Here is a 27,917-nt window from a genome sequence, read left to right as displayed (position 1 = left end):
GGGTAATACCCAAGGTTTGTTTCCTCATGCCAAGGAAATCAAGGACACAGGCACATGTGGAGTAAGGTTAAGAGCAGAGGTTTAATAGGCACAAGAAAGAAAAGGGAGGCCCAGATGTGGTGGCTCATGCTTGCAATCCCAACACCTTGAGGGACCAAGGTAGGTGGATCACCTGACGTCAGGAGTTCCGGACCAGCCTGGCCAATGTGGTAAAACCCCGTCTCTACTAAAAATACAAAAAATTAGCTGAACGTGGTAGCAGGTGCCTGTAATCCCAGCTACTCAGCAGGCTGAGGCAGGAGAAGCGCTTGAACTTGGGAGGCAGAGGTTGCCGTGACCTGAGATCATACCACTGCACTCCAGCCTGGGCAACAAGAGCACAACTCTGTCTCAAAAAAAAAAAAAAAAAAAAAAAAAAAAGATAAACCTTCAAAGGTAAAGGTAGTATTACAATGTGAATAAACTGAGAATGTGGAAGTCTCCACATTTTGTATATACCATCCGTAAAAAATTATACAACTCAACACGTGATTAGAAGATAATAGCACTTTTATTAGCAACTCAGCAGGAAAAGAAAAAGCAGCTGCTGGTTATTTCTGTCTCCTCTGTTTCTTAGTGCATCTACTTTTCTTCTGTCCTTTCTTCTTCTTTTTAACGAGAACAGCTTTCTCTCCAATAAATAAGCTTTTAGAATGTCCTTCTGCATTTTTAGAAGTAAAATTAAGTCCCTGCTTAGGTTTACTGACATTCTTCAATTGTGGATTTGAATTTTGTTTTAATTTTTCTTTATTAACAGAACGCATGACTCTGAGTTTTCTTCCCATTAGTTCAGAATTATTTAATTTCAGAGCAAGATGAACAGAATCTGTATTCTGTGAATAAAAAGAAAACGAAATACATTAATTTCTACCAGAAACCCCTCTGCAAAGAAACCAGTGAAGTGTGACTTTAACTGATAAGAATGACTTTCAAGTTTGCACAGATAATCCCCATCCAATCCCAGGTGTATAAGCTACCATGCTCCAAGTCTCCCACCGTGCTCCCCCCCAGTTTCCCCACGAAGCACTCACACTGCCTTGTGAAATGTTCAGCTAAGTCACAATGTTATACACTTCATTTTTTCATTCTAAAATAAGGTTCTAAGTCACATACAATATTTTAAACCAATAAACCTCCTTCTCACAGCTATCTTTCTGTCAAAGCCCCACTGCATTAGGTGGCCAGAGGGCAGGGAACTCTTCTTTACAGTACCTGAGATGTTGGACTCGATACGCTCTAGGGTTCCATTTAGATTCAAAATTCTGTTATACTTCTATTCTTTTTTTTTTTTTCCTAGAATATTCCAAGTAATGTATTTCTATTCTAATATAGAGCCATTAATGCTTACAACCCTGAATATCCATGAGATGTTTGTTAAAGGGCTTTAGAAGCTTATCAAGTAATAGAAGACAGGGAGCAGAGAAGCAGTAAGGTAACTACAAGATAGTAACAATGGCAACAAAAGCTGTGACAATCTTTCTAAAAAAGCTACCAGGCAATTCTCACCATTTCTCAACTTTTCAAAATGGTAACACATTTTAATCTAGTAATATCCTACTGGGGATCGATCTTAAAGAAGTAATCTATAATTCAAGCAAACTCTGGGGAGAAAAACATACGCAGGCCAAGCAGGGTGGCTCACACCTATAATCCTAGCACTTTGGGAGGCCAAGGTGGATAGATTGCTTGCGCTCACTCAGAGTTTAAGACCAGCCTGAGAAACATGGCGAAATCCTGTCTCTACAAAAAAATACAAAAATTAGCCAGGCATGGTGGCACACACCTGTAGTCCTAGCTACTCGGGAAACTGCGATGGGAAGATTGCTAGAGTCTGGGAGGCAGAGGCTGCAGTGAGCCACAGCACTCTGGCCTTGGCAACAGAGTGAGACTGTTTCAAAAACAAAAAAACATGTAACCACTGCAATTTCATGATTACAGGGAAAAACAGAGAATTCTACCATGGTCCAACACGAGAGAAATGACAGTATAGATTCTGTTACATCACTCAATGGAACATGCTTACCCAAAAGAAAATAACATAAAATAGGACGTAAACACAATTTTATATTTACAGAGAGAAGTTCAACTATAAAAATGGCAGCACAAGGAAAAACTGAAAGGAAATGTACTAATGGGTTGTTACTGAGGGAAGAAAAATTTATGACATCCCAAAGTATGTACAGTAAGGTCCCCAAATCCATGAGTTCAGTATCAGACGATTCAACCAATCACAAATGGAAAATACTTGAAAACAAATAATACAACAATTTAAAAATATTTTATATATATATAAAACAATATATTTGTGTGAATATGCCATTTTATATAAGGGACTTGAGCATCTGCAGATATATACATTGTTTGCTACGTGACAGGGATCCTAGAAGCAATACGCCGTGGAAACCAAGGGATGACAACAGGTTCTTTCTTGTTTTGAGATAGGGTCTCACTCTGTCACTTCGGCTGGAGTGCAGTGGTGCAATCTTAAGCAATCGTCCAGCCTCAGCCTCCTGAGTAGATAGGACCACAGGTGCTGGCCACCGTGACCAATTATTTATTTATTGACACGGTCTCACTCTGCCATCCAGGTTGGATGGCTCACTGCAGCCTCGACTTCCCAAGGCTCAGGTGATCCTCCTGCCTCAGCCCTGCAAGGAACTGGTACTACAGGCATGCATCACCATGCCCGGCTGATTTCTGTTTTTTTTTTTTTTTTTTTTTGTAGAGGTGGGCTTTCACCACATTGCCCAGGCTAGTCTTGAACTCCTGGACTCAAGTGATCTAACTGCCTTGGCCTCCCAAAGTGCTGGGATTACAGGCGTGAGCCACTGACCCAGCCTTACTTATGTATTTTTTTTGTAGAGATGGTGTCTACCTATGTTGCTCACGCTGGTCTTAAAGTCCCCGCCTTAATCAATCCTCTTGTTTCAGCCCTCCCAAAGTGCTGGGATTACAGTCACAAGTCAACATGCACGACCTGTATATTCTTTTACTATTTAATATTGTCAGGCATGAAACACTGGTTAAAAATTAATGAACTACGGAGTCGCGGTGGCTCAGGCCAGTTGTCCTGGTGCGCAAAGAGGTGAGGTCAGGCGTTCAAGGCCAGCATGGGCAACATATAAACCTCTCATCCATTAAAAAAAATTAATGAACTAAATATTACTAATTTTGTACAAAGAATAAAACTTTCTTATACCTGAATGTCAATTATTTACTCTATTGTAGAGAAGGTGGATGAGATTTAATGATTTAGTCCTTCTAATATCCAATATCTGAAACATTTAACTAGTATAAAGAAAGAACTGGCCGGGCGTGGTGGCTCAAGCCTGTAATCCCAGCACTTTGGGAGGCCGAGGCAGGTGGATCACGAGGTCAAGATCGAGACTATCCTGGTCAACATGGTGAAACCCCGTCTCTACTAAAAATACAAAAAATTAGCTGGGCATGGTGGCACGTGCCTGTAATCCCAGCTACTCGGGAGGCTGAGGCAGGAGAATTGCCTGAACCCAGGAGGCGGAGGTTGCGGTGAGCCGAGATCGCGCCATTGCACTCCAGCCTGGGTAACAAGAGCGAAACTCCGTCTCAAAAAAAAAAAGAAAGAACTAGGACATCTTTTGGGTAGGTGCAGTTATAGCAATATATTATGGCAGGTTATAAATTCAGTTTTCTTGTTTTCATTTTGTTTTGAGACAAAGTCTTGCTCTGTGGCCCAGGCTGGAGTGCAGTGGTGCGATCTCAGCTCACGGCAACCTCCACTCCTAGGTTCAAGTGATTCTCCTGACTCAGCCTCCTGAGTAGCTGGGATTATAAGCACCTGCCACCACACACGAATAACTTTTGTATTTTTAGTAGAGATGAGATTTTACCATGTGGGCCAGGCTGCTCTCCAACTTCTGAGTTCAAGAGATCCACCTGTCTCAACCTCCCAAGGTGCTGGGATTACAGGCGTGAGTCACTGTGCCCAGCCCAGTTTTCGTAAAATAGAATTTGAGAATGGAAGTGAAAGTTATGTCTCGATGACACACAGCAGTGTCAATGCCTCCAGGGCACTTCAAAGGACAGTGACAATAATCTCCCATACCTCAAAGAGCACATAGCCAAATCCTTTGCCAATGCCTGTAACTTGGTCTCTCACAATCCTCACAGCCATGATACTTCCACAGTCCAGGAAGTGTTTCTCAACAGCAGATTCTTCGACTTCTGAAAACAAATTCAACCAAAATGGAAGTTAAGAGTTGGGAGCTCCTCAGAAAAATGGATGTTTAATAATACAGCTAGTTAAGCATGGTCCCATGAAAATAAGTCATTACACTGCATACTTTTTAGTACATGTGCTGCCATAGCAAGCACACTACATGCTTTAAAATTAGTCTTACATCAAAACATTACGTTACTACTCGGTTCTTATTTCCTTGTTATTTATTTAGTAACATTAACTATACTTTGTTTAAATAAACTTACTGTAAGGGAGATTCCCTACAAAAACCGATCTCTTGTCTCTCTGAAACACAAAGACAGTTAAGAAAAATCACTCATTAGACCTGAAAATGGAAGTCATCAAAATCCTCCCTGCCCCTCCTTCCCCCCATATCTGACAGGTCACCCCTTCTAATTTAACCGCAGAACTGTTCTTTGATTCTGTTTCTTCTGCCTGCCCTGCTAGACTGACTGTGTGTGGGTACCAGAGGAGGGAGTGGCTTTTTGTTCACAGCTGGCACTGACACATGTGGAAGAGCTTGCTATATTGGAGGCATGCCAACTTTTTGTAAAGGGCCAGACAGCAAATATTATAGGCTTTGCAGGCCATGTAGAATCTGTTACAACTACTCAACTCTGCCATTATACCTTGAGAACAGCCCATAGATAATATACAAACAAATGGGTGTGGCTGTGTGTCAAAAGAAAACTTTATTAACAAAAAAAGGCAGCAGGTAGACCTGACTCTCAACCACAGTTTGTTGACCCTGTACTAGGTCTCCAAGTCAAGCCAGGGCTTTCATCCACGTCACTGTCATTTCTCCACTAAGTTGCTTCTGATAGCAACAGAAATGTACTCTCTGTTTCTGTGGGTGAACCATTATAACTGTCCTTCATTCATTTGTAGGCACCTCTACCAAATCCAAATCTGGTCACATCTCTTGAGTTTAGAAGCGAGGTAGACGAGGTCTTCATGATTTGGCCTCTATTTGTCCAACAGGAACTCTTACACATTCCACCCACCTAATAACCGTATCAAGCTCTTGCTATCCCCTGAGCAAATTAGTTTCTATCCTTACCATTTATACTGTTTATTTCTGCCCAGACGTAGCCCTCAACCTTTACAACATTTTTGGTCTACATAAGCCTCCTGTTTTTTTTCTTTTTTCCCCCACACTTCTCCACAGGTTAAGTTCTATCTCCACATCTGTCAAGACTATTATGACATTTAGTTCCCTGGAAACCTTCCTTGTCCGTCCTTGCCGGCACATTCCCAAGTCAAGCAACCCAACCCTGAGCTGACAGATCATCCTGTGCATTTATAACAGTACCTATACAACAGTGACACGACCCATTGCTCTGACACTTTCTACTGTATACTGTCGGCTCCTAGGAAGTTGAGACTATGTCTTAGAACTGTATCTCTGACAGAGTATGTATTAAAAACTGTCTAATGAATCACTGAACTTTCGAGACCTCAGTCTACAAACTAAAGTGTTAAAACAGATGATGTCTAATGTACCTTTTGACCTAATTATAATTATTTGAGCTAATGGCGGGGCAGGGGACATACTTCAAATGGAGGAGAACTATGTTTTTGTTTCTTTTCAAGAAACAGGGTCTTCCTCTGTTTGCCAGGCTGGAATGCAGTGGCACCATCACAGCTCACTGCAGCCTCAAACTCCCAGGCTCGGGTGATCCTCCAACCTCAGCCTTATGAGTAGCTGGGACTATTGGCGTGCACCACACACTTGTCTAATTTTTTTTTTTTTTTGTAAAGGTGGTGTCTTGCTACATTGCCAGGCTGTTCTTGAACTCCTGGCTCCAGTGATCCTCCTGCCTTGGCCTCCCAAAATGTTAGGATTATAGGTATGAGCCACTGTGCCCAGCTAGGACTATGTTTTTGAACCTAATGTTGACCTCAGTCCTTGTGCCTCTCTTGCCATCAACTCTAGCCACAGAGGATATAGGCTATTTCCTTTTGAGCTTCCCTCACAGTGCTGATTCCAGCCCCTTTGAGGAAAAGCCTAGAAAGAAAGATTTCTCTCTACAAAGCTCTCATTCTTTAAACAAATCAAGTACTACTTACAGATGAGGTCGCAGATGCGAGATCAACTCTAATACGAAATCCATCGGCAATTTGGGCCCCATTCCTATATTATAAATACAAAGGGAAAATGGTTGTTAAAAATGAGCATTCAATTACTAAAACATTTATGCTAAAGTGAAACCAAAGAAGAAAAAAAGTACTCAGGCCAGGACTGGTGGCTCACACCTGTAATTCCTTTGGGAGGCCAAGGCAGGTGGATCATGAGGTAAGGAGTTCAAGACCAGCCTGACCAATGTGGTGAAACCCCATCTCTACTAAAAACACAAAAATTAGCCAGGCGTGGTTGTGCATGCCTGTAATCCCAGCTACTAGGGAGGCTGAGGCAGGAGAATCGCTTGAATCTGGGAGGTGGAGGTTGCAGCGAGCCAAGATCACACCACTGCACTCCAGCCTGGGCAACAGATAGAGTCTCCATCTCAAAGAAAAAAAAAAAAAACCCTCATACATTCATACATACTTATAGGACAATTATTGTGTTCAAGCCTCAGGGATAAAATTACCTTTTCAGTGCTTGTGTGGCAGCGCTCCCATCCTTAAACACAACATAGGCATTAATATTCTTCTGATCAGGATGAATTTTACGTCTATGCCAAAAAAAAAAAAGAGAGACAAGGTAAAGTTTGTTAGCCTCAAAGTTACTAGAAAAAAATTCAGCTTCTTTTCAACTCTTAACACACATGACAAGAATTCCTGGGTGGAAATTTCATCTCTTTGAATAAATATTTAGTAATAACTCAAAAATAACACCAACTTATGAAGATATTGGTGGAGACACAACCCACACTTTCTTAGGAGTCGTAACCATGAAAAAACAGATGGACCATGTAGGTGAATCCCTGAGAACCATACAAGGACTAAAAACATCTTAACTGCAGCTCCGCATATAACACACAAATGAACAGTTGTGAAAGACACGAGTTTTCCTCTTTACTGTAAAATAAAACACCCGTACAGAAGAGTGTACAAACCACGTATAGCTGAGCGAATTAACAACAGCTCAACATGCCTCGCAGCCCACTCAGAAGCCTCTCTGTGGCCCTTTCCAGCTGCAGCTCCTCCTTCCCTCCAAAGGCAACCACCATTATTCCATTTTTACAGGAACTACTTCCCTGCACATCTTTGTGGTTTTATTAGCCAAGTGTCTTAGATATCATACTTTGGTCTCATCTATTCTTTTGACTTAATATGTCTTTTGAATCTTTTAAATTTACAGAATTTTCCCTGCATCTCTTTATCTCACTGTTTGGCCTGCAGAATTCTCCACAGCCTGAATTTTGTGAGTGCAAGCTTATCAAGTAGTTCAACACAAACCTTTGTCCCCGATATTTCTTGTAAACTGACAGCTGCATCCAAAGGTTGGATCGGACTCAGAGTTGACCCCTTTGTCAGGACTGTCAGTAGGTGTTGTGTTCTTTCAAGGGAGACATGTTATGACTGGTTTTCACTCTTTTGTGAATGACTGCAGCTGGTGCTACTCAATGCCTAAACTCATTAATTCACTAGGTTTGCAAAATGGTGATATAATTTGGATGTGATAAGTTAGCAAAAAGGGCCTAGTAATGAACACAGATCTTCCCTGAAGACATCCACCTACTGTTACGAAGTAAGAAAAATGCTACTATACAACTGAGTATCATCAAAAAGGGACCTGGAAAATAGTGACTGACATGACTCATGGCATTCTGTAAGGCAACACTATACGAACACTTTTGTATTGATTAAACCAGCTGTGGTTATTGAATGCTTAATATATACCAGACACTCAGCTAGACATTTTATGTATTTCATTGAATCTCTCCTCTCCAACATGAGTGTTTTTTCTGAGTTTATGAATTCAGAAGCTGAGACTGAAAGAGGTACATGACTGTGATGAAACGGCAACAAGTGGCTGGCCAAGGACGGACACCAAGTCTAGCTGACTCTAGAGCCCTGCTGTTTCACACAACAAGCAGCTGCCGACAACATCCAAATCCAACACATCCTAGTGTATCCCCAGGAACACCTGTTGGAGTTCCGCTTTCACCTAGAATGCAGGAACCCGGAAAGTACATCACTCCTGCCCTTACCAGTAAGAAGAAACCACATAACCCACAGCATCATAACTTTTGTCACTGCCATCAGAGAGCTGAAGTCTCCGGGAAACCCGGCAGCCTGGAAGCTAAGGACAGGCCTGCTCCCTCTAAGGGGAGACAGAGGAAGGACTGGCTCTACTGGCTCTATGGTGGCCACGCACGGGGGCAAAATGCTGGGCACCAGACAAGCAGGAAAGATTCAAGCCATGATCTCACTAAAACCCCAGAGCTGGGCCTGAAACAGAAGCCCTGGAGGTCGCTGATGCAGGAGTGTGCCCTCGACCCTATTCTGCCCCACTGGCCTCCACTCAGTGGGAAAGACTGAGATCGCAGCCACGGGTGCTGCAGGCCTGGTGGAGGAAATGGGCAAAATGTGGAAAAGGCACAAAGCCCCACCTGGATTCTTCTCCTTATTGAGGAGAAGGCTAAGTTGCTAGGGGAAGAATGGCAAACTGTCACTCCAGGGCACAGAGAAGACCCCTACAGCTGGAGGAAAGAAGGAGTCCAGCTACTGGGGGAGAGGTGGGAAACAGCCTCTCAACAATCCCCACCAAAGGTACAAGGCATTTGGCACAGCTTGTCTGCCCCAGGAAAGAGGCACTGATCAGGTGCACTCCTGAGACACAGAAACACTAAGACAGGACAGCAGAAACCCTGCTGCACCCACTCCCACCAGACTATCAAGCCAACTGACAAACAGCACCCCCTTTCCCCCCTTTTTTTGAGACAGGGTTTCACTCTTGTAGCCCAGGCTGCAGTGTAGTGGTACAATCTCAGCTGACTACAGCTTCCACCTCCCAGGTCCAAGCAATTCTCCTGCCTCAGCCTCCCGAGTAGCTGGGACTACAGGTGTGTGCCACCACACCTGGCTAATTTTTGTATTTCCAGTAGAGACAGGTTTTTTTTTTTTTTGAGATGGAGTTTCACTCTTGTTACCCAGGCTGGAGTGCAATGGCGCAATCTCGGCTCACCGCAACCTCTGTCTCCTGGGTTCAAGCAATTCTCCTGCCTCAGCCTCCCGAGTAGCTGGGATTACAGGCATGCGCCATCATGCCCAGCTAATTTTTTGTATTTTTAGTAGAGATGGGGTTTCACCATGTTGACCAGGATGGTCTCGATCTCTTGACCTTGTGATCCACCCGCCTCGGCCTCCCAAAGTGCTGGGATTACAGGCGTGAGCCTCTGCGCCCAGCCAGTAGGGACAGGTTTTTACCACATTGGCCAGGCTGGTCTGGAAGTCCTTACTACCTTGGCCTCCCAAAGTGCTGGGATTACAGGAGTGAGCCACCGCGCCCGGCCTGTAAATAAGATCTTTAAGAAACTTAAAACTTTCAATCTTTAAGACATCCTTTGGCCATGCCCGGCGGTTCAACACCTGTAATCCTAGCACTTTGGGAGGCTGAGGTGAGCAGATCATCTGAGGTTAGGAGTTTGAAACAAAAGCCTGGCCAACATGGTGAAACCCCGTCTCCATTAAAAATACAAAAGTTAGCTGGGCATGGAGCCAGGTGCTTATAGTCCCAGCCACTTGGGAGGCTGAGGCAGGAGAATTGCTTGACCCAGGAGGCAGACGTTGCAGTGAACTGGAATTGCGCCACTGCACTCCAGCCTGGTGACAGAGCAAGGCATCTTAAAAAAAAAAAAAGACAAGACTAAGACATCTCTAAAAAAGCCAGCCACAAATGGGAGCAAAGTATCTGAAACACACACAGCAGGAAAAAGTATTATATCTATAATATATCAAGAACTCCTTACAATTGTATAAAAATAATTTAAAAGTCACTAAAAAAATGGGCAAAATTTTTGTACCAACATTTCACCAAAGAATAGATACAAATAGTAAGCACGTAAGATGCTTAACATCTTTAGTCACTGCGGTTGACAAACTTCTAGAATGGCTAAAATTAAATGACAATGCCAAGTGCTGGTGAGGAACTGACATTCTTATCTACAGTTGGTAGAAATGTCAAATGGTACAAGCACTTTGGAAAACATTTTGCAGCTTCCTAGAAAGTTAAAATATACCATAAAATCTGGCAATCCGACCAGGCAGCTTCTCAAGAGAAAAGATCTGCACCCAAGTATTTTTAGCATTTTTAAACATAGTAGCCAAAGGTTGAAATAACCTGAATGTTCAAAAACTAGTGAATGAGGCCGGCGTGGTGGCTCATGCCTGTAATCCCAGAACTTTGGCAGGCCAAGGCAGGCAGATTCAGGAGTTCGAGACCAACCTGGCCAACATGGCAAAACCCCATCTCTACTAAAAATACAAAGTAATTAGCCGGGCACGGTGGTGTGTGTCTGTAATCCCAGTTAATCAGGAGGCTGAGTCAAGAGACTCACTTCAAGTGGAGATAAGATAACTAAATAAAATAAAACGGTGAATGGATAAACAAATTGTACTGCCATACAATGAATTATGAGTGCAATACAATCGAATAAATTACCAATGCATTGCAATAATAAGAACACAAATCTCAGAAGGGCACAGTGGCTCAAGCCTGTAATTCCAACACTTTGGGAGGCAAAGGCAGGAGGGCTGCTGGAGCTCAGGAGTTCCGGACCACCTTGGCAAAAATAGGGACACTTTGGCTCTACTAATTTAAAACTCAGCCTGGCATGGTGGTGAGCACCTGCAGTCCCAGCTATTTAGGAGAACTGCTTGAGCTCGGGTCATCAAGGCTGCCATGAGCCATGACTGTGCCACTGCACTCCAGCCTGGGCGATAGCACAAGACCCTGTCCCCCACCACCCCCACCAATCCTCCCCCACAAAAAAACAAATCTCAAAATCACTATGCTGAGCAAGTGAGACAAGAGTGCATCCTGTATGATGACCCCGCTTACATAAAATTCTGGAAAAGGCAAACTAACACATAGAGACAGAAAGCAAGTGAGTGGCTGCCTGAGGACAGAGGCAGCGGACATATCGCAAAAGGTCAGGAGGAAGCTTGAGGTGATAGTGTTCAGTATCTGGACTATGGCAGTGATTTCAAGATTGCCTACATATGTGAAAATCATAATTAAATTGTACATGTCAAATATGTGCAGTTTGCTGGAAGGAGCTTTAACAAAGTTAAAGGAAAGTTTTTAAAACCTTGGCTGTAGGAAAAAGGAAACCAGTTTTACATGGCAGCATTTCCCATAAGCCACATCAAAATGGTAACAACTTGGGGTGTGGTGGTATGCACCTATAGTCCCAGCTACTCCAGAGCCTGGGGCAGAAAGGTGACTTGAGCCCAGGAATTCCAGGTTATAGTGGGCTGTGACTGAGTCACTGCACTTCTGCTGGAGAACAAAGTAAGACTTTATCTCTCAAAAATAAAATAAAAAGCAAATGACAAATAGAGAAAAAATATTCATAACTCATGTCACAAAAGGCTGATGTTATTAACATTCCGCAGATCAGTATGACTAACAATTCAAACAAAAGAAAGCAGAGCCAGATGAGGTGGCTCACGCCTGTAATCCTAACACTTTGGGAGGCCAAGGTGGGTGGATTACAAGGTGAGGAGTTCGAGATAAGCCTGGCCAATATGGTGAAACCCCGTCTCTACTAAAAATACAAAAATTAGCTGGGCGTGGTGGTGCTTGCCTGTAGTCCCAGATACTCAGGAGGCTGAGGTAAAAGAATCACTTGAACCTGGGAAGTGGAGTTGCAGTGAGCCGAGATCCTGCCACTGCACTCCAGCCTGGTGACAGAGCAAGACTCCGTCTCAAGGAAAGAAAAAAAGAAAAGAAATAATCACACTTACCTATCAGGTTTCCAATAATCAAAAAGCTCAAAAACATACTTTTAATTTTCTTTTTGAGATAGGGTCTCACTCTGTCATCCAGGCTGGAGTGTAGTGGTACAATCATGGCTCACTGTAGTCTCCACTCTCCGGGCTCAAGTGATCCTCCCACCTCAGTCCTCAAAGTAGCAGGACTACAGGTGTGCACCACCTTCCCCAGCTAATTTTTGTATTTCTTTTTTTTTGTTTTTGAGACGAAGTTTCGCTCATGTCACCCAGGCTGGAGTGCAATGGCACGATCTCGGCTCACTGCAACCTCTGCCTCCTAGGTTCAAGCAATTCCCCTGCCTCAGCCTCCTGAGTAGCTGGGATTACAAGAGCCCACCACCACAGCTGGCTAATTTTTGTATTTTTAGTAGAGATAGGGTTTCACCATGTTAGCCCGGATGGTCTTGAACTCCTGACCTCAGGTGATCCGCCCATCTCGTCCTCCCAAAGTGCTGGGATTACAGGTGTGAGCCACGTCGCCCATCCTAATTGTTTTATTTCTTTATAGAGAGGGGGGGTCTCCTCATGTTGCCCAGGCTGATCTCAAACTTTTAGGCTCAAGCAATCTACCTACGTCAGCAACCCAAAGTGCTGGGATTACAGGTACAAGCCACATTCCCTGGCCAACATACCGTTTTTTGTAAAGTAAAAAACTACTGTTCGTAAAAATGTGGAAATATAAATAGGCTGCAATGAGACGGCAGTCAAAATTATGAATGCAAATACCCTTCTGACTGAGCAATGTCACTGCTGAAGTTTATCCTACAGATAAGTTTAGCGTATGTGCAAAATTACCTAAGTAGCAGGTCACTCATTTACTCCAACATTATTTGTTTCGTTTGTTTGAGAGACAGGATCTTGCTCTGCTGCTCATGCTACAGTGCTTGACTGCAGCATCAAATTCCTGGGCTCAAGTCATCATCCCACATCAGCCTCCCAAGTAGCTGGGACTACAGACACATGCCACCATGCCCAGCTAAAGTATTCAACAGGTTTTTTTTTTTTTTGAAGACAGGGTCCCACTCTATCACCAAGGCTGAAGTACAGTGGCGCAATCACAGTTCCTCCACCTCCTGGGCTCAGGTGTTCCTTCATCTGATTCCCAAGTAGCTGGGACTACAGTGCATGCTATCATGCCCAGCTAATTTTTTGTAGAGTTGGGGTTTTGCCATTTTGCCTAGGCTGGTGCTGGGCTCAAGTCATCTGCCCGCCTTGGCCTCCCACAGTGCTGGGATTACAGGCGTGAGCCACCGCACCCAGCCTCTGGCATTATTTGTAATGGCCATGAGACTGAGAAAACACTTTATGTCCATCAATGGGAGATTTGATAAAATAAATTAAGGCACACCTTAGAGAATACTCTAAGAAAAAGAGCATTTTAAAAAATGCTCTAAAATTAATCACTTTCGTACCAATACAAACAGATCTCCAAGTTGTACCAAGTAGAAAAAGGGAAGGTAGGCTGGGTGCAGTGGCTCATACCTGTAATCCTAGCACTTTGGGAGGCCAAGGCGGGTGGATCACAAGGTCAACAGATTGAGACCATCCTGGTCAACATGGTAAAACCCCGTCTCTACTAAAAATACAAAAAATTAGCTGGGCATGGTGGCGCGTGCCTGTAATCCCAGCTACTCGGGAGGCTGAGGCAGGAGAATTGCCTGAACCCAAGAGGCGGAGGTTGTGGTGAGCCGAGATCGGGCCATTGCACTCCAGCCTGGGTAATAAGAGTGAAACTCCGTCTAAAAAAAAAGGGAAGGTGTGGAGTAGTGTATATGTTGAATACCACTGAATTGAAAAGTTTTATGCGAGAAGAACATGTATGCATATCAGTTTGTAAATGCATAATGTGTCTCTAGAAGCTTACTCAAGAAGCTAAAAACATTTGCCTAGAGTAGGGAATTGGCTGACTAGAGAAAAGGTGTATAATTAAATTTTATTTATTTATTTATTTTCAGGCAGAGTCTCATTTTGTCACCCAGGCTGGAATGCAGTGGCACGATCTCAGCTCACTGCAACCTTCGTCTCCTAGAATTAAGCGATTCTCTTGCCTCAGCCTTCCAAGAAGCTGGGAATACAGGCATGTGCCACCATGCCCCACTATTTTTTCTGTTTTTAGTAGGGACAGTGTTTTGCCATGTTGGTCAGGCTGGTCTGGAACTCCTGGCCTCAAGTGATCTGCCCACCTCAGCTTCCCAAAGTGCTGGGATAACAGTTGTGATCCACCACACAAGGCCATAATTAAATTTTAACTTAAAAACAACAAAAAAGCAGTGGCTCACACCTGTAATCCCACCACTTTAGAAGACTAAGGCAGGAGGACTTCTTGAAGTCAGGAGTTCAAGACTAGCCTGAGAAACACAGTGAGACTCTGTCTCTACAATAAAATACATTAGCCAGGTGTAGTTCCAGCTACTTGGGATGCTGAGATGGGAGCATCACTTGAGCCCAAAAGTTTAAGGCTTCAGTGAGCTAAGATCTTACACTCCAGCCTGGGTGACAGAGCATGATCTTGAATGTTAAAAAATAAATGGACCAAAAAAAACGAGATGGGGCTGGAGGGGGAGCTGATGATATGGTATGCAAATTCCAATTTTCCAACACATCCCACCAAAGTTCCTCAATAGTACTTGTACATACACCTGTCAGAACCTCTCTTTCTTTTTTTGAGATGGAGTTTCACTCTTGTTACCCAGGCTGGAGTGCAATGGCGCGATCTTGGCTCACCACAACCTCCGCCTCCTGGGTTCAGGCAATTCTCCTGCCTCAGCCTCCTGAGTAGCTGGGATTACAGGCACGCACCACCGTGCCCAGCTAATTTTTTGTATTTTTAGTAGAGACGGGGTTTCACCATGTTGACCAGGATGGTCTTGATCTCTTGACCTTGTGATCCACCCGTCTCGGCCTCCCAAAGTGCTGGGATTGCAGGCATGAGCCACCGCGCCCAGCCAGAACCTCTGTTTCTGTTCAAATTTAGGCTCCTGGGTTTCAACCTCATACAGAAATAAAAGTCTGTATAATTCAAAAAGAAGGGCTGTATCTTACTAAGGTTTCTATCCTCCACAGCACTGAACAATACCTGCTATCTAGGAGGACCTGCATCTTTGGTTACCTTGGCAAACATTATGGGAATCAGTATGTATTTATTAAGTCTTAACCATACACCTGGCACTGTGATGGCTAAGAGGAAAACCCAGTGAAGAGCTGGTCGGCCAAATAACTCTAAATTAAGAATGAAAATTGACATTAAGTCACCAACATGTCCAAAGGGGCTGTTGCAATACAGAAGTTTGATAGAACAGGATTCCCAGAAATGTTTCTAAAGAATATATGTTTTATCCAATATAAAGAAATCTCTGCTTATAAACTTCATCATTTCATGTACCATTAAGAGAAAAAACACCCAAGATGTGAGACTAACAGGAAATCCACATAAAACTGAAGCTAACAGCTTTGTGCAGTAGCAGCATCATAGCCAATGAGGTTTACCCAAGGCGCGATTATTGCTAATTGAAAACTTTTCCCAATACTCCGCCGTGACGACTTGCAATACAGTCGGCACTGGCAATTTTTTTTTTTAATTTTTAATTTTTATTATTATTTTTAAAGATGGGGTTTCACCATGTTGGTCAGGCTGGTCTTGAACTCCCGACCTCAGGTGATCCACTCGCCTTGGCCTCCAAAGTGCCTGGATTACAGGCGTGAGCCACCACGCCCGGCCGGCAATTTTTGACAGTCTCTACGGAGATTGATTTAAAAAAACAAAACAAAAAAACTGAAGCTAAATAAAAAATAAGCCTTCCATATGGAAGGGTGAACAAGGAGACTTTCATTCTTGTTTCATTTCAGACTTTCATGTTTCATTCCTGACACTAAATGGGAAACAAAAACATCCCCTGAGCATTGGAAACAAGCCACTACCAGTATGGTCCAAAACCCTCAGAGAATATCAACTGGTTACAGGCTGGCAGTACACCCAAGTGACAACACAAGCAAACATGAATTATCTCTGGAAAAACACAGGAAATATGGCATTGTAATCTGTATGAGAAAATTTAGGCACGAAATTTTTTCCAAACACTAAAAACATTCTTGAAATTTCTCATGGCTCATTTTCTAGTAATATTTTCTCCAACTCTACAATTTACATTATGGATTAAAGAAAAATGTGACAAATTTAAAGGCTCTTAAATACAGAAAGAAAACAGTGAAGCATGCTCTATTATCCAAATATATTAATAGAATCTATTAAACTGTTATGAACTGGTCTCACTTTATAGCCAAAAAGGAAGGAAGTTTAAGGTGACTCCCTTCCTCTAATTACAGACTTACTTTATTGCTGCCAACTTTTTGGATAGAGTTCCCTCTGCTGGAATCTTTTAAGAGAAAAAAAAAGTATTAAAGACAATACTTAAAATATTACTTCAAATTAATATTTTAACTGAAGTCTAGATATCGAACTCCAGTACACTGTGATCAAAAACATTCTAGGGAAGTAAATCAAAAATAATCATCCTAATGTTATATGAAACGAAGCCCGTGGCTTAGGATAGGCTTTTCCAACGACAGCATCATATGCAGATTTAACAAAAACCGAGACAAAAGTTAAGATACTGGGCTCTTAAACTGTGTCAGATGCCTCAAACAGCGAGGACGCCAGGAAGAGACACTGACAGTGAAAGACACATGAAAAATTTAAGCAAAAATAACCTTATAAATTAACATTTTATCGTGTATTCTGATACGATTTTATTTTATTTATTTATTTATTTATTTTGAGATGGAGTCTCGCTCTGGCACCCAGGCTGGAGTGAGGTGTAGCAATCTCGGCTCACTGCAACCTCCGCCTCCCAGGTTCAAATGATTCTCCTGCCTCAGCCTCCCGAGTAGCTGGCATTACAGGCGCGCACCACCATGCCCAGCTAATTTTTGTATTTTTAGTAGACACGGGATTTCACCATGTTGGTCAGACTGCTCTCGAACTCCTGACCTCGTGATCTAACCTCCTCAGCCTCCGAAAGTGCTGGGATTACAGGCGTGAGCTACCGCGCCTGGCTCAAATACAATTTTTGGTATGTCTGACTAAACTGATGAATAACATAAGACAACATAAAAGATACCAACCCTGCAAGTTCACAATCTAGGAGCATCTTGAACGTAAATGTCATTTAGGGCAGTTATTATAAATCTTTTCTGGAAAACTTATTTTCTTTCTCAGTGACCTGATAGTTTACATAGTAAAACTAAGAAATTTTAACTATTTCTTCTGTTTGCTGTTTGTCTTGCTCAAATTGCTAACATATTCAAACTCTCAAATCTCAAAAAAAAAAAAAAAACATGTACAAGACATAGAAATGTCCAAATGAGGCTGGGCGCAGTGGCTCATGCCTATAATCCCAGCACTTTGGGAGGCCAAGGTGGGTGGATCACGAGGCCAGGAGTTCAAGACCAGACTGAACAAGATGGTGAAACCCTATCTGTAGTAAAAATACAAAAATTAGCTGGGTACAGTGGCAGGCGCCTGTAATCCCAGCTACTTGGGAAGCTGAGACAGGAGAATCGCTTGAACCCAGGAGATGGAGGATGAAGTGAGCCGAAATTGCACTACGCACTCAAGCCTAGGCGATAGAGTGAGATTCTGTCTCAAAAAAAAATGTCCAAATGAATAATCAACATGTGAATGACATCATCAAAACCCATTTACTGGGTGCCGTCTACACAGGGTCTACATCCCGTTATTTGTTTGCTTTTGTACCTTTTTGTCTGCTGGTTTTTGAGACAGAGCCTTACTTTGTCACCCAGGCTGGAGTGTAGTGGCATAATCTCAGCTCACTGCAACCTTTGCCTCCCATGCCCGCCCCCATGCCCAGCTAAGTTTTGTATTTTTAGTAGAAACAGCGTTTTGCCATGTTGGCATGTTGAGTTCGAATTTCTGAACTCAAGTGATTTGCCTTGGCCTCCCAAAGTGCTGTGTTACAGGCATGAGCCACTGCACCTGGCCTACATCCTGTCATTGAAGATATTAATGAATAAGTATAACACAAGGCAATAAAGAATAATGTAAATGGAAAAATATCATTTAATGAGATAAAGTATCAGAAAAGCCTTGAAGAAGGGACATTTTAGACGCATACTGAAAATAGACAGTCCTTTATAGGCAAAAAGGGTACCTTAAGGAAGGATTCCATGCAAAACAAATGGACTGGCAAAGGAACAAAGGTGAGAAAACCCACGTGTGGAGGAACACAGGATGGGCGGGGCCATACTGGAGAACTGTCAGGTCAGGCTAAGAACTAAGATGTATTTCATTGACAGTGAGAATAATTAACACAGTGCTCAGGTGGTGGTAACCCAAGGAGAAGACAGAGTATCTGTAATCACAGCTTACAGTCTGGTGGAGGAGGCAAACAGCAGTTTCAGTAGAGTGTACTAGGTACATTAATGAAGGATGGGTGCTGCAGAATGCATAGCTGGGACACAGTGGTAGTCTAGAGACTGGGGAGAATCAGGGCAAGCTCCCCAAAGGGGAGAAGGCAATAGCAGGCCCAGTGAGGTATGTGGGGGAACCTGGAGGCCTGTATGTGAAGGGGGTGACATTAATGCAGGGCGGGGGAAGGGACAAGCGTTCTGGGAAGAGCTTCAGAAAGACTGAGTTGACAGCGTTTTGTTGGACAAATGAGAGGAAGACTGAAGGTAGGAACTATAATAGGCCTCCGTGACTATTCTGACAGGATGTAGTGAGAACTTAGGTAGGACAAGGAAAACAGAAAGAAATGACTCATATTAGGATGAAATCACAGTTGAAAAACAGGCAGGGATGGCAAACACTAGCATGAATGCGCCATCGAAGAGTTAAAGGCAACCACAAAACCTGCAGCCTGGGTGCCACTAAATACTATAGAAAAATCAGTAGGCAGCATAGGGTTGGGGTGAGAATAGGCGGAGGTAAGCAGACATACCGAAATCATGATGCTGGCAAGACACCCAGGAGAATGCGTCACCCAAAGGTCTGATACGGGGAAATGGAACTCAGAAGAGCAGGCAAAAAGACATGATAAAAGTGGGAAATAAACACCCAGAAATTACGGGAACTGTCAAAACTTTGGGTACTGTCCACTTGTACAGAAGTGGGCAGTTTTGCCTTCTCTAACATTTGGCAATGCCTGAAGATATTTTCATTGTTCAACTGACGAAAGAGGGTGCTACTAGCATCTAGTGGGTAAAGACCATGGAGGTTACTAAACATCCTATAATCCACAGCGCAGCCTCCAACAACAAAGAATTATCTAGCCCAAAATGTCAACTGTATGGAGGTTGAGAAATCCTATTCTAGAGAATCACATGAGAAGGAGCAACTAGAAATGGAATAGGCCAGGCACGGTGGCTCACACCTGTAATCCCAGCACTTTGGAAGGCTGAGGCAGGCAAATCACCTGAGGTTGGGAGTTTGAGACCAGCCTGGACAACATGGTGAAACCCTGTCTTGACTAAAAATACAAAAATTAGTTGGGTGTGATAGTGCACGCCTGTAATCCCAGCTACTTGGGAGGCGGAGGCATGAGAACTGCTTGAAGCCAGGAGGCAAAGGATACAGGGAGCCCAGATCACACCACTGTACTCCAGCCCGGGAAACAGACAGAACGAGACTCTGCCTCAAAATAATAATAAACATTTCCTATATTCCAACATACATTAATTATGTAATAGTGTCCAAAAATACTTGCTATGGGATGTCAACCATGCCTATGCAGTTAAAAAAAAATGTATGGGAAAATGAAGGATAAATGATACTTATTTCCTGCTCCAAAGAATGTGGCCATAAGTGGTCCAGAGTGCTGGGCCGGTAAAATCCAACTGACTTCTATAAAGTTTTAACATTAAATTGACTGAAATACTTTGTCTGTGCTCAGAGAACAAGGACTGTTTGCAGCAATCATACCCATCTCCCATGCTAAATGCATATTATGGGACATAGGATGAGAAGGCCTAGGATTCCAGCAATGCTAATCAGTGTTAACTTTCTAGCCTATTCTGTTGACACAGCACATAAGTCACCCATCCACCCTCCAAAATACACTGCAGGCTTTCATAGCAAAAGTATCATTTTATTAGATAAATTCACTACCTTTATCATTTACTAGATAAATTAGATAAATTAACTACATTATTTAACAAAGTTCAAGAGTCAGCAATAGGTAATTAGAGCAATTCTACCTATTGATTCAAAAGATTAATGTGAAAAAAGAAAACACAATTCAAGCTCATATTAGTATCCATCGGAGGTATAATGCTTTGCTTTCAATCTTTTATAACCTTTATCACACGTATATTAAGAGTAGACTTAAAACCTCCATCTCACCAACAAGAAGTTAATCTGATTTAAATGCAAAAAAATTTAACATTATGTAATTTTAAGGGGGAATAAAACATACCAGAGAACGGAATCGTACAGATTCTATTTGTCCATACTCTTTAAAAAATGACTTCAGCTTCTAAAATTAAAAAATACACACATGTTAGCTCGCCCTCAGAACATCAAGTGAGTGCTGAAAAAGGAGTAAGTAAATCTGTCTGATAGTCTTCACTGCCGGTTTCGTCCTGTTGTTCCGAGACGGAGTCTTGCTCTTCACCCAGGCTGCAGTGCAGTGGCTTAATCTGGGCTCAGTGCAACCTCTGCCCCACTGGTTCAAGCAATTCTCCTGCCTCAGTCTCCCAAGTACCTGGGATTACAGGCGCACGCCATCACGCCCAGCTAATTTTTGTGATTTTAGTAGAGACGGGGTTTCGCCATGTTGGCCAGTCTGGTCTTGAACTCCAGACCTCAGGTGATCCACCTGCCTCAACCTCCCAAAGTGCTATGATGACAGGCACAAGCCACTGCACCCGGCCTACTTTTTAAAGAATGTTTCAGGAAAAGCAGGTGACTATTCAGCTGGATGAACAAAAAACTTTTACTAAAACTTGTGAGATTCTGTCTCAAAAACAACAACAAAAAAAACCATAATTCAAGCTCATATTAGTATCCGTTGGATGTATAATGCTTTGCTTTCGATCTTTTATAACCTTTATCACATGAAAATTAAGGGTAGACTTATAACTTCCATAGATTCTCTCATCTTTTCACATTGGTTTAAACCAGGAATAAACTTGAATAAAATTTTTTTTTTTTGAGATGGAGTCTCACTCACTCTGTCAACTAGGCTGGAGTGCAGTGGCATGATCTTGGTTCCTGCAACCTCCCTTTCCGGGTTCAAGTGATTCTCCTGCCTCAGCCTCCAAAGTAGCTGGGATTACAGGCATGTGTCACTACACACCCAGCTAATGTTTTGAACTTTTAGTAGAGAATGGGTTTCACCATGTTGGCCAGGCAGGCCTCGAACTCCCAGTCTCAAGGGATCCACCCGCCGGGATTACAGGTGTTAGCCACCATACCTGGCCTCAAAAAGGAGTTTTCTACTATTTTTAATGAAGTAGAATTTAACTTGTCCTTCAAAATACGAGCAGGATGCTGAGCCAAGGACTGCAGCATTACTACCACATGCACAAGCAGAAGCCAAGGGCAGGGTTTGCTTCAGTGATCTTCATACTACGGAGGAAACTCAGGATATCTTCATTCATTAAGCAACACATATTTACTATGCACAAGGCACCATTTCAGGTGTCAGAGATAGAGTGATAAAAAAAGACCGGGCCCAATGGCTCAGGCCTGAAGTCCCAGCACCATGAGACGCCGAGGAGGGCAGATCGCCTGAGCCCAGGAGTTTGAGAGTAGCCTAGGCAACATAGCAAGTACCCTGTCTCCACAAAAAAAAAGTACAAAAATTGGCTAGGCATGGTGGTGTGCACCTGTGGTCCCAGCTACTCAGGAGGCTGAGGCAGCAAGATCACTTGAGTCCGGGAGTTGGAGGCTGCAGTGAGCAATGATCATGCCACTATACTCCAGCCTATGTGACAGTGAGACCCTGTCTTGAAAAAGAAAAGAAAAAAGAAAAACTTTAAACATATGGAGCTTATGTTATATGGAGTGGCATATAACAGGAGATAAGGCTGAAAAGAAAAAAACCAGGCAGGAGGTCACTGCAATATTCAAATATAATCTACAAAGGCCTGAATTAGGTAGGGCAGAGACTACAGGAATGGAAAGGAGGGGGTGGATATTGGAATCCATTTATATTAGCATGATTTCTGTAATTATTTACAATGAAGTTATATCCATGACTTATTATTGAATGTTTATTCAACAAAGGAAGAATAAACAAAGTTGTTATCTTCTCTGAACTTTTACAATATACAAACTCACCTTCTTATCACATGTAACAGGCAAATTTCCGACAAACACAGTTCTCTCATTCTTTAATCTCTCTTCTTCTTGGTTGATTTGAATTTTCCTTCTTTTACTTACAACTGTGTCATCTACATCATCAAGTACTTTTCTATCTGCTACTTTAACACCAGATTGAGACTTTTTCCTTTTCTGCCCTTGTTTCTGGTGAATTTCTTCTTCTAAATCAGCACTCGCTAGAGCACTTTCCCTTTTTAAGGCAAAAAATAAAACAAAAGAGGCTGTAAGAGTCATGCAAATTAGGTCTAGTATTTGATAAAGCACAGCTCTGATTAGAAATATTTCCCAATGTCTTCTGGATTTTCCAAATTTACCACTCACAAATACATCAAAATTTTTAGAGCAGCATTATCTAGATACTGACTGGTATTTTTAGAAAAAAAATTCAATCCGCCCACCTCAGCCTCTCAAGTGGCTGGGACCACAGGCGCATGCTGCCATGCCTGGCTAATTTTATTTTATTTTTTTTGAGATGGAGTTTCACTTTGTCACCTAGGCTGCAGTGCAATGGCACAATCTCAGCTCACTGAAACCTCTGCCTCCTGGGTTCAAGTGATTCTCCTGCCTCAGTCTCCCAAGTAGCTGGGATTACAGGTGCCCAGCACCATGCCTGGCTAATTTTTTTAGTTTTTAGTAGAGATGGGGTTTCACCATGTTGGCCAGGCTGATCTGGAACTCCTGACCTCAAGTGATCTGCCAACCTCGGCCTCCCAAAGTGCTGGGACTACAGGTGTGAGCCACTGCACCCAGCCTTTTATACTATTTTGTAGAGACAGGGTTTCGCTATGTTACCCAGGCTGGTCTTGAACTCCTGAGCTCAAGCCACTTGCCTACCTCAGCCTCCCAAAGTGCTAGGATTACAGGTGTGAGCCACTGCACCCAGTAAGAAAAGGTGAAGCTCAATTTTTGAACACATTAAAACTGCTGGCAACGGCAGCAGCAAGTTCATCTAAACAAAAGCTGATTCACTTAGAGCTCTTGGAGATTTAGTTTACACTCTATCAATGCCTAATTTCATTTTCTACTCTAGACCTTTAGGGACACTATCGCACTTCCTGAGAGTCTAAAACGGTTAATATGCCAGCAGAATACTTACTCTGTACAAGCAATATGGCCGATAGGAAAAACCAGATTCCCTACTTCTAATACTTCTGTAACATTGAAAGGACTCTTACCAAAAGTAAATTGTGAAATGGTAAGCACAATATAAAGTATTGGTGGATACGGATAAGCAAGGTCTGAGCATCAATCAGAAAGAGAAATAAAGGATATTAAGGAGTGAGGGGAGGGAAGAGCAAATAAGAATCATAAAAATGACTCACTCATCAGCAAATACTTACCAGTGCCTACTCGGTTCTAGGCTCTGAGAATACAAAGATAAAGAAACAATCGAAGGCCTCCAATAGTCCAGTGAAGAGACAGAGCCAGTTCACAATAAAATGGTAGCAGCTATAGTACATGGTATGCAAACATAAAGTAAATAAGAAACGCTTTTCAGAGGAGGAAATCAGTGTCTGGCACACAGTCCAGTAAAAGCGCACTGTTGGTACTCCTCCCCTGAGGATAGGGTCCATGTCTGGTGTTTTTCTCACTACAGTATATAAAGTACCTAGCAGGAGTGAAAGGAAATGAGACCGTATGGTAGGGGGGGAACCAGGTCAGGAAGGACCTTCAATATTACACAAAAGGGCTTAGATTTTATCCTACTGAAGACGAGGAAACACTGACGACTATGAGAGCACCTACAAAAGATCATTTGGGCAAAAGAGCGGAAGATAATTGGAAGGGGTATAAAGTTGGAGAAGAGGGACCAGTAAGGAGATGTTTACAACAGTGTGCATCTGAGAACACGACAGACAGACCAGAGCAGGGAAGGAGGTGAAGAGGAAAAGACAGATTAAAGAGGTAAGTAAAAAACAGCATCATCAGGACTTGGCAACTGATTAGCTAAGCAAGGAAAGGAAAGAGGACAGGATGGCTGTCGGGCCACTAACTTAGGCAACAAGAAGGCTAGTGGTAGCGTTCATGCCAAGGAACAGTTCTGATGAGAACTGATGAGCTCACCCTGGATCATTCTTACCTGGAGGTACATATGGAATAAAGAGGTGCGAATGCCAGCAGGCAGACAAACACAAGTCTGGAGATCAGGAGAGTGATCAGGGTAGGCCCACAACACAGGGTGACAAAGGGTCCTGAGAATATGACCAAGAATAAGACCCCTTGAGGGAAATGCACATTTAAAGAGTAGTCACAGGAAAAGATATCACAATAACACCAAGAAAGAATTGGCAAGAGGAGGATCAGAAGATACTTCTCTCAGAGAATCTAGTAGCTTCAACAAGAAAAGCAGCCACATGAAATGTAACAGAGGACTCATACGACAAAAGGGGCACTGCTTATTAAATATGTCAGAGAGGTCAGGGTAGCCTCAGTGAACATTGCTTCAGAGGCACAGTAAAGACAGAGAATAAAACGCAGACTGCAAGTGCATGGAAGGGTGAATAGATCAAAAAAAGGGAGAAATACAAGAACAGACTGCTTTTTTTAAAGCTAGACTATGAAGGGAAGGACTGTGGGAACGGCAGCGAACAGACACTCAATTATATGGATTTTTTTGACAGTGGGGGAGGAATGTCCTTTTTAAAGATTAGAATCTTGAGGATGTCCATATAGTGGAAAGAGGGATAAGGGCCGGGCACAGTGGCTCATGCCTGTAATCCCAGCACTTTGGAAGGCCGAGGCGAGTGGATCACCTGAGGTCAGGAGTTCAAGACCAGCCTGGCTAACATGGTGAAACCCCATCTCTACTAAAAAACAAAATACAAAAATTAGCTGAGCATGGTGGCAGGCACCTGTTATTCCAGCTACTCAGCAGGCTGAGACAGGAGAATAGCTTGAACCTGAGAGGCGGAAGTTGAGCAGTGAGCTGAGATTGTACCACTGCACTCCAGCCTGGGTGACAAGAGCCAAACTCCGTCTCAAAAAAAAAAAAAAAAAGAGGGATAAAGGAAAGATAACAAAGTGGATGGATCTGACGGCACAGTCCCTAAGGAGGCAGAATAATAGGCACCTGGTACACAGTATCCAAGTAGTTGAGTTAATCTTGGACAAGCGGAAAGACATTAACAGAGGGGAGGAAATAAGGCTATATAGATGCATTAAGCTTAAATAGGAAGAGGAAAGCAGTTTCCAATTGTTAGTGATTAACCAGCTCCAGAACTGGTAAAAATGTCTTAGTTGAAAGGAGAAAAGGGAAAAGCAAATAAGGGGCTTGAGGAGAATGGTAAACAAGAGAGGAATGAAGACTGTTAACTAGGTACATGTTAAACAATGTTACATCAGCCAGATATGATGGGTCAGGCATGTAATCCTAGCACTTTGGGAGGCAGACGCAGGAGGATGGTTTGAGCTCAGGAGTTCAGGACCAGCCTGGACAACATGGTAAGACCCTGTCTCTGTTGTCTGAAAAAAAAAAAATTCTGGCTGGATCAGTTGAGTCCAGAGGTTTTCGACCAGCCTGGATGACATGGCAAAATCCTGTCTCTACAAAAAATACAAAAATTAGCTGGGGGTGGTGGTGCATGCCTGTAGTCCAAGCTACTCAGTAGGCTGAGGTGGGAGGCTGGATTGAGCCTGGGAGGCAAAGGTTGCAGTGAGCCCCGACCACACCACTCCACTCCACTCCAGCCTGGGCGATAGAGACAGAACTTGTCTCACCAAAAAAAAAAAAAAAGAAATGTTAATGGGGGAAATTGGGTCTCTGAATAAGTTTCAGATCATCAAACTCTTCTGTCTCTGTCCTGGGATAAAAAAAACAAAAGAAACCAGACAATAGTAAAAAAATATACATATATTTTAAAAAGCAAACCAAACTCATCTTTTATACACAAGCTGAAATATTTACAGATGAAATCTAAGTTTTCGTTTTGCTTCCAAATAATGGGAGGTGGCTGCGTGCCGTGGCTCATGCCTGTAATCCAAACACTTTTGGGAGCTCGAAGCGGGCAGATAGCTTGAGGTCAGAAGCTCAAGACCAGCCTGGCTAACAAGGTGAAACCCCATCTCGACTAAAAATACAAAAAGTAGCCGAGAGTGGTGGCCTGCGCCTGTAGTCCCAGTTACTTGGAGGCCAAGGCATGAACCTGGAAAGAGAAGGTTGCAGTGAGCCGAGACGCCACTGCACTCCACTCCAGCCTGGGCATCGCAGCGAGACTCCATTTCAAAACAACCAAAAACAAATAATGAGAGGGTATGTGAATGGGGTAAAAAAAAAAAATGGCTGAACAAATATGAGTAATTTGTTTTTTTAAAGACGGGGTTTCACCATGTTGGTCAGGCTGGTCTTGAACTCCCGACCTCAGGTGATCCACCCGCCTTGGCCCCCAAAGTGCTTGGATTACAGGCGTGAGCCACCGAGCCCGGCTTCAAATATGAGTAATTCTGACGCTGAGTACATGGGGTTCCTTAGCCTTTTCAACTCTTCTGTATGTACTAGATTGTCCATAAAAGTTTTGAAAGTAACAGAAATACGAAATGAGAAAACTAAGACGAATATTGCAGATATAGGAATGTTGACTTCTTTACTATTTAGTTTAACATCAAGTAAGAGAATTTTACCAACCTGTTTGCCAACTTTTTTTCTGCATTAGTGTGTTTCTTCTTCACTTTCACTTTTTTTGCAGGTTCCTGCAAAAGTGGTCTTTCAATCGGGGAAGCACTTTCTTCCTCCTCATTCCGTTTCCTTTTTTTGGTGGTTTCCTTTTCAAAAGTTTGAAGTCGTATTTGAGACCCTATCCTTTTAGCATTCTGACCCTAAGCCATAAAACAGTGGACTTTCTAAATAAGCATCTCTTCTCTCTCACCGGTAAGAGTCATGAAAGGTTACTTAAAATGAATCCTGTCTGCCCCCTTTAGAAATCACGCTTTACGCGGTTGGTAAGAAGCTAGTTTTAGAAGTGGTTTTATAAGGAGCCATTCGGGGAGAAAGCCCAGTGACTTACTTTAGGCACAGGCACGTACACAGGTTGAACCTGAGGCTCCAAAGAGCTGAAGAGGGACGCCAGCCGACCGGTGCCACCTCTGGAAGGGCGCTCGCCGCAGAATAAACTACTGGCGACCTGTCCAACCTGGTAGTCTTCCAGCGGACTCAGGCGAACGCAGACTTCACGGTACTCTCTAGAAACGGACGCCAGAATTCAGCCCCGCCCCGCCCCGCGCTTCGTCAGCACGAGGGAACGTACAATATCCCTGCCCAGCTACTCGTGTCGCGCGCCACTCACCCCTGCTCGACACCTCTTTTTCTCTTCTGTTTGTTTTTCCCTTCCAAGGCCATTCTGACTTCGAGGCCTCCCAGATGGCAGCGGCGCGGGAGCTCGC

The 27,917-nt window shown here is 43.1% G+C and overlaps 1 protein-coding gene and 1 non-coding gene across 3 annotated transcripts; one reads left to right on the top strand and one right to left on the bottom strand.

Moving 5' to 3' along the window:
* Positions 1 to 531: 531 nt before the first annotated feature.
* Positions 532 to 27,917, bottom strand: RBM34 (RNA binding motif protein 34). Of its 2 annotated transcripts, XM_002760800.7 has the most exons (11): positions 27,821 to 27,917; positions 27,542 to 27,716; positions 27,163 to 27,299; positions 22,500 to 22,731; positions 20,632 to 20,691; positions 16,532 to 16,575; positions 6,850 to 6,933; positions 6,329 to 6,392; positions 4,504 to 4,543; positions 4,124 to 4,242; positions 532 to 872 (listed from the first exon to the last, which is right to left on the bottom strand). In XM_002760800.7, the coding sequence occupies exons 1-11, from the start codon at positions 27,871 to 27,873 to the stop codon at positions 591 to 593; spliced, it is 1,290 nt and encodes a 429-aa protein (XP_002760846.1). In that variant the 5' UTR covers positions 27,874 to 27,917; the 3' UTR covers positions 532 to 590. The 2 variants fall into 2 exon arrangements, with proteins under 2 accessions (XP_002760846.1, XP_078213422.1); XM_078357296.1 differs by lacking the exon at positions 20,632 to 20,691.
* Positions 15,649 to 15,796, top strand: LOC118149651 (U4 spliceosomal RNA). The gene has a single exon (XR_004737208.2). It is a non-coding gene; the product is annotated as a U4 spliceosomal RNA (small nuclear RNA).

This window comes from Callithrix jacchus, chromosome 19 (assembly GCF_049354715.1).
Source record: "Callithrix jacchus isolate 240 chromosome 19, calJac240_pri, whole genome shotgun sequence".
NCBI lineage: Eukaryota > Metazoa > Chordata > Mammalia > Primates > Cebidae > Callithrix > Callithrix jacchus.
The sequence above is the reverse complement of the archived record's forward strand: the minus strand, read 5'-3'. Positions and strand labels throughout refer to the sequence as shown.

What these genes read in the sequence shown, in the direction of transcription:
- RBM34 (XM_002760800.7), bottom strand. Translation starts at nt 27,873, where the DNA reads ATGGCCTTGGAAGGGAAAAACAAACAGAAGAGAAAAAGAGGTGTCGAG. An exon ending in CTGTACGATTCCGTTCTCTG is followed by an intron (nt 16,576 to 20,631) that starts GTATGTTTTATT and finishes TTCTCTTAAAAG; the next exon opens with ATTCCAGCAGAGGGAACTCT. An exon ending in GCCACACAAGCACTGAAAAG is followed by an intron (nt 6,393 to 6,849) that starts GTAATTTTATCC and finishes TTTATAATATAG; the next exon opens with GAATGGGGCCCAAATTGCCG.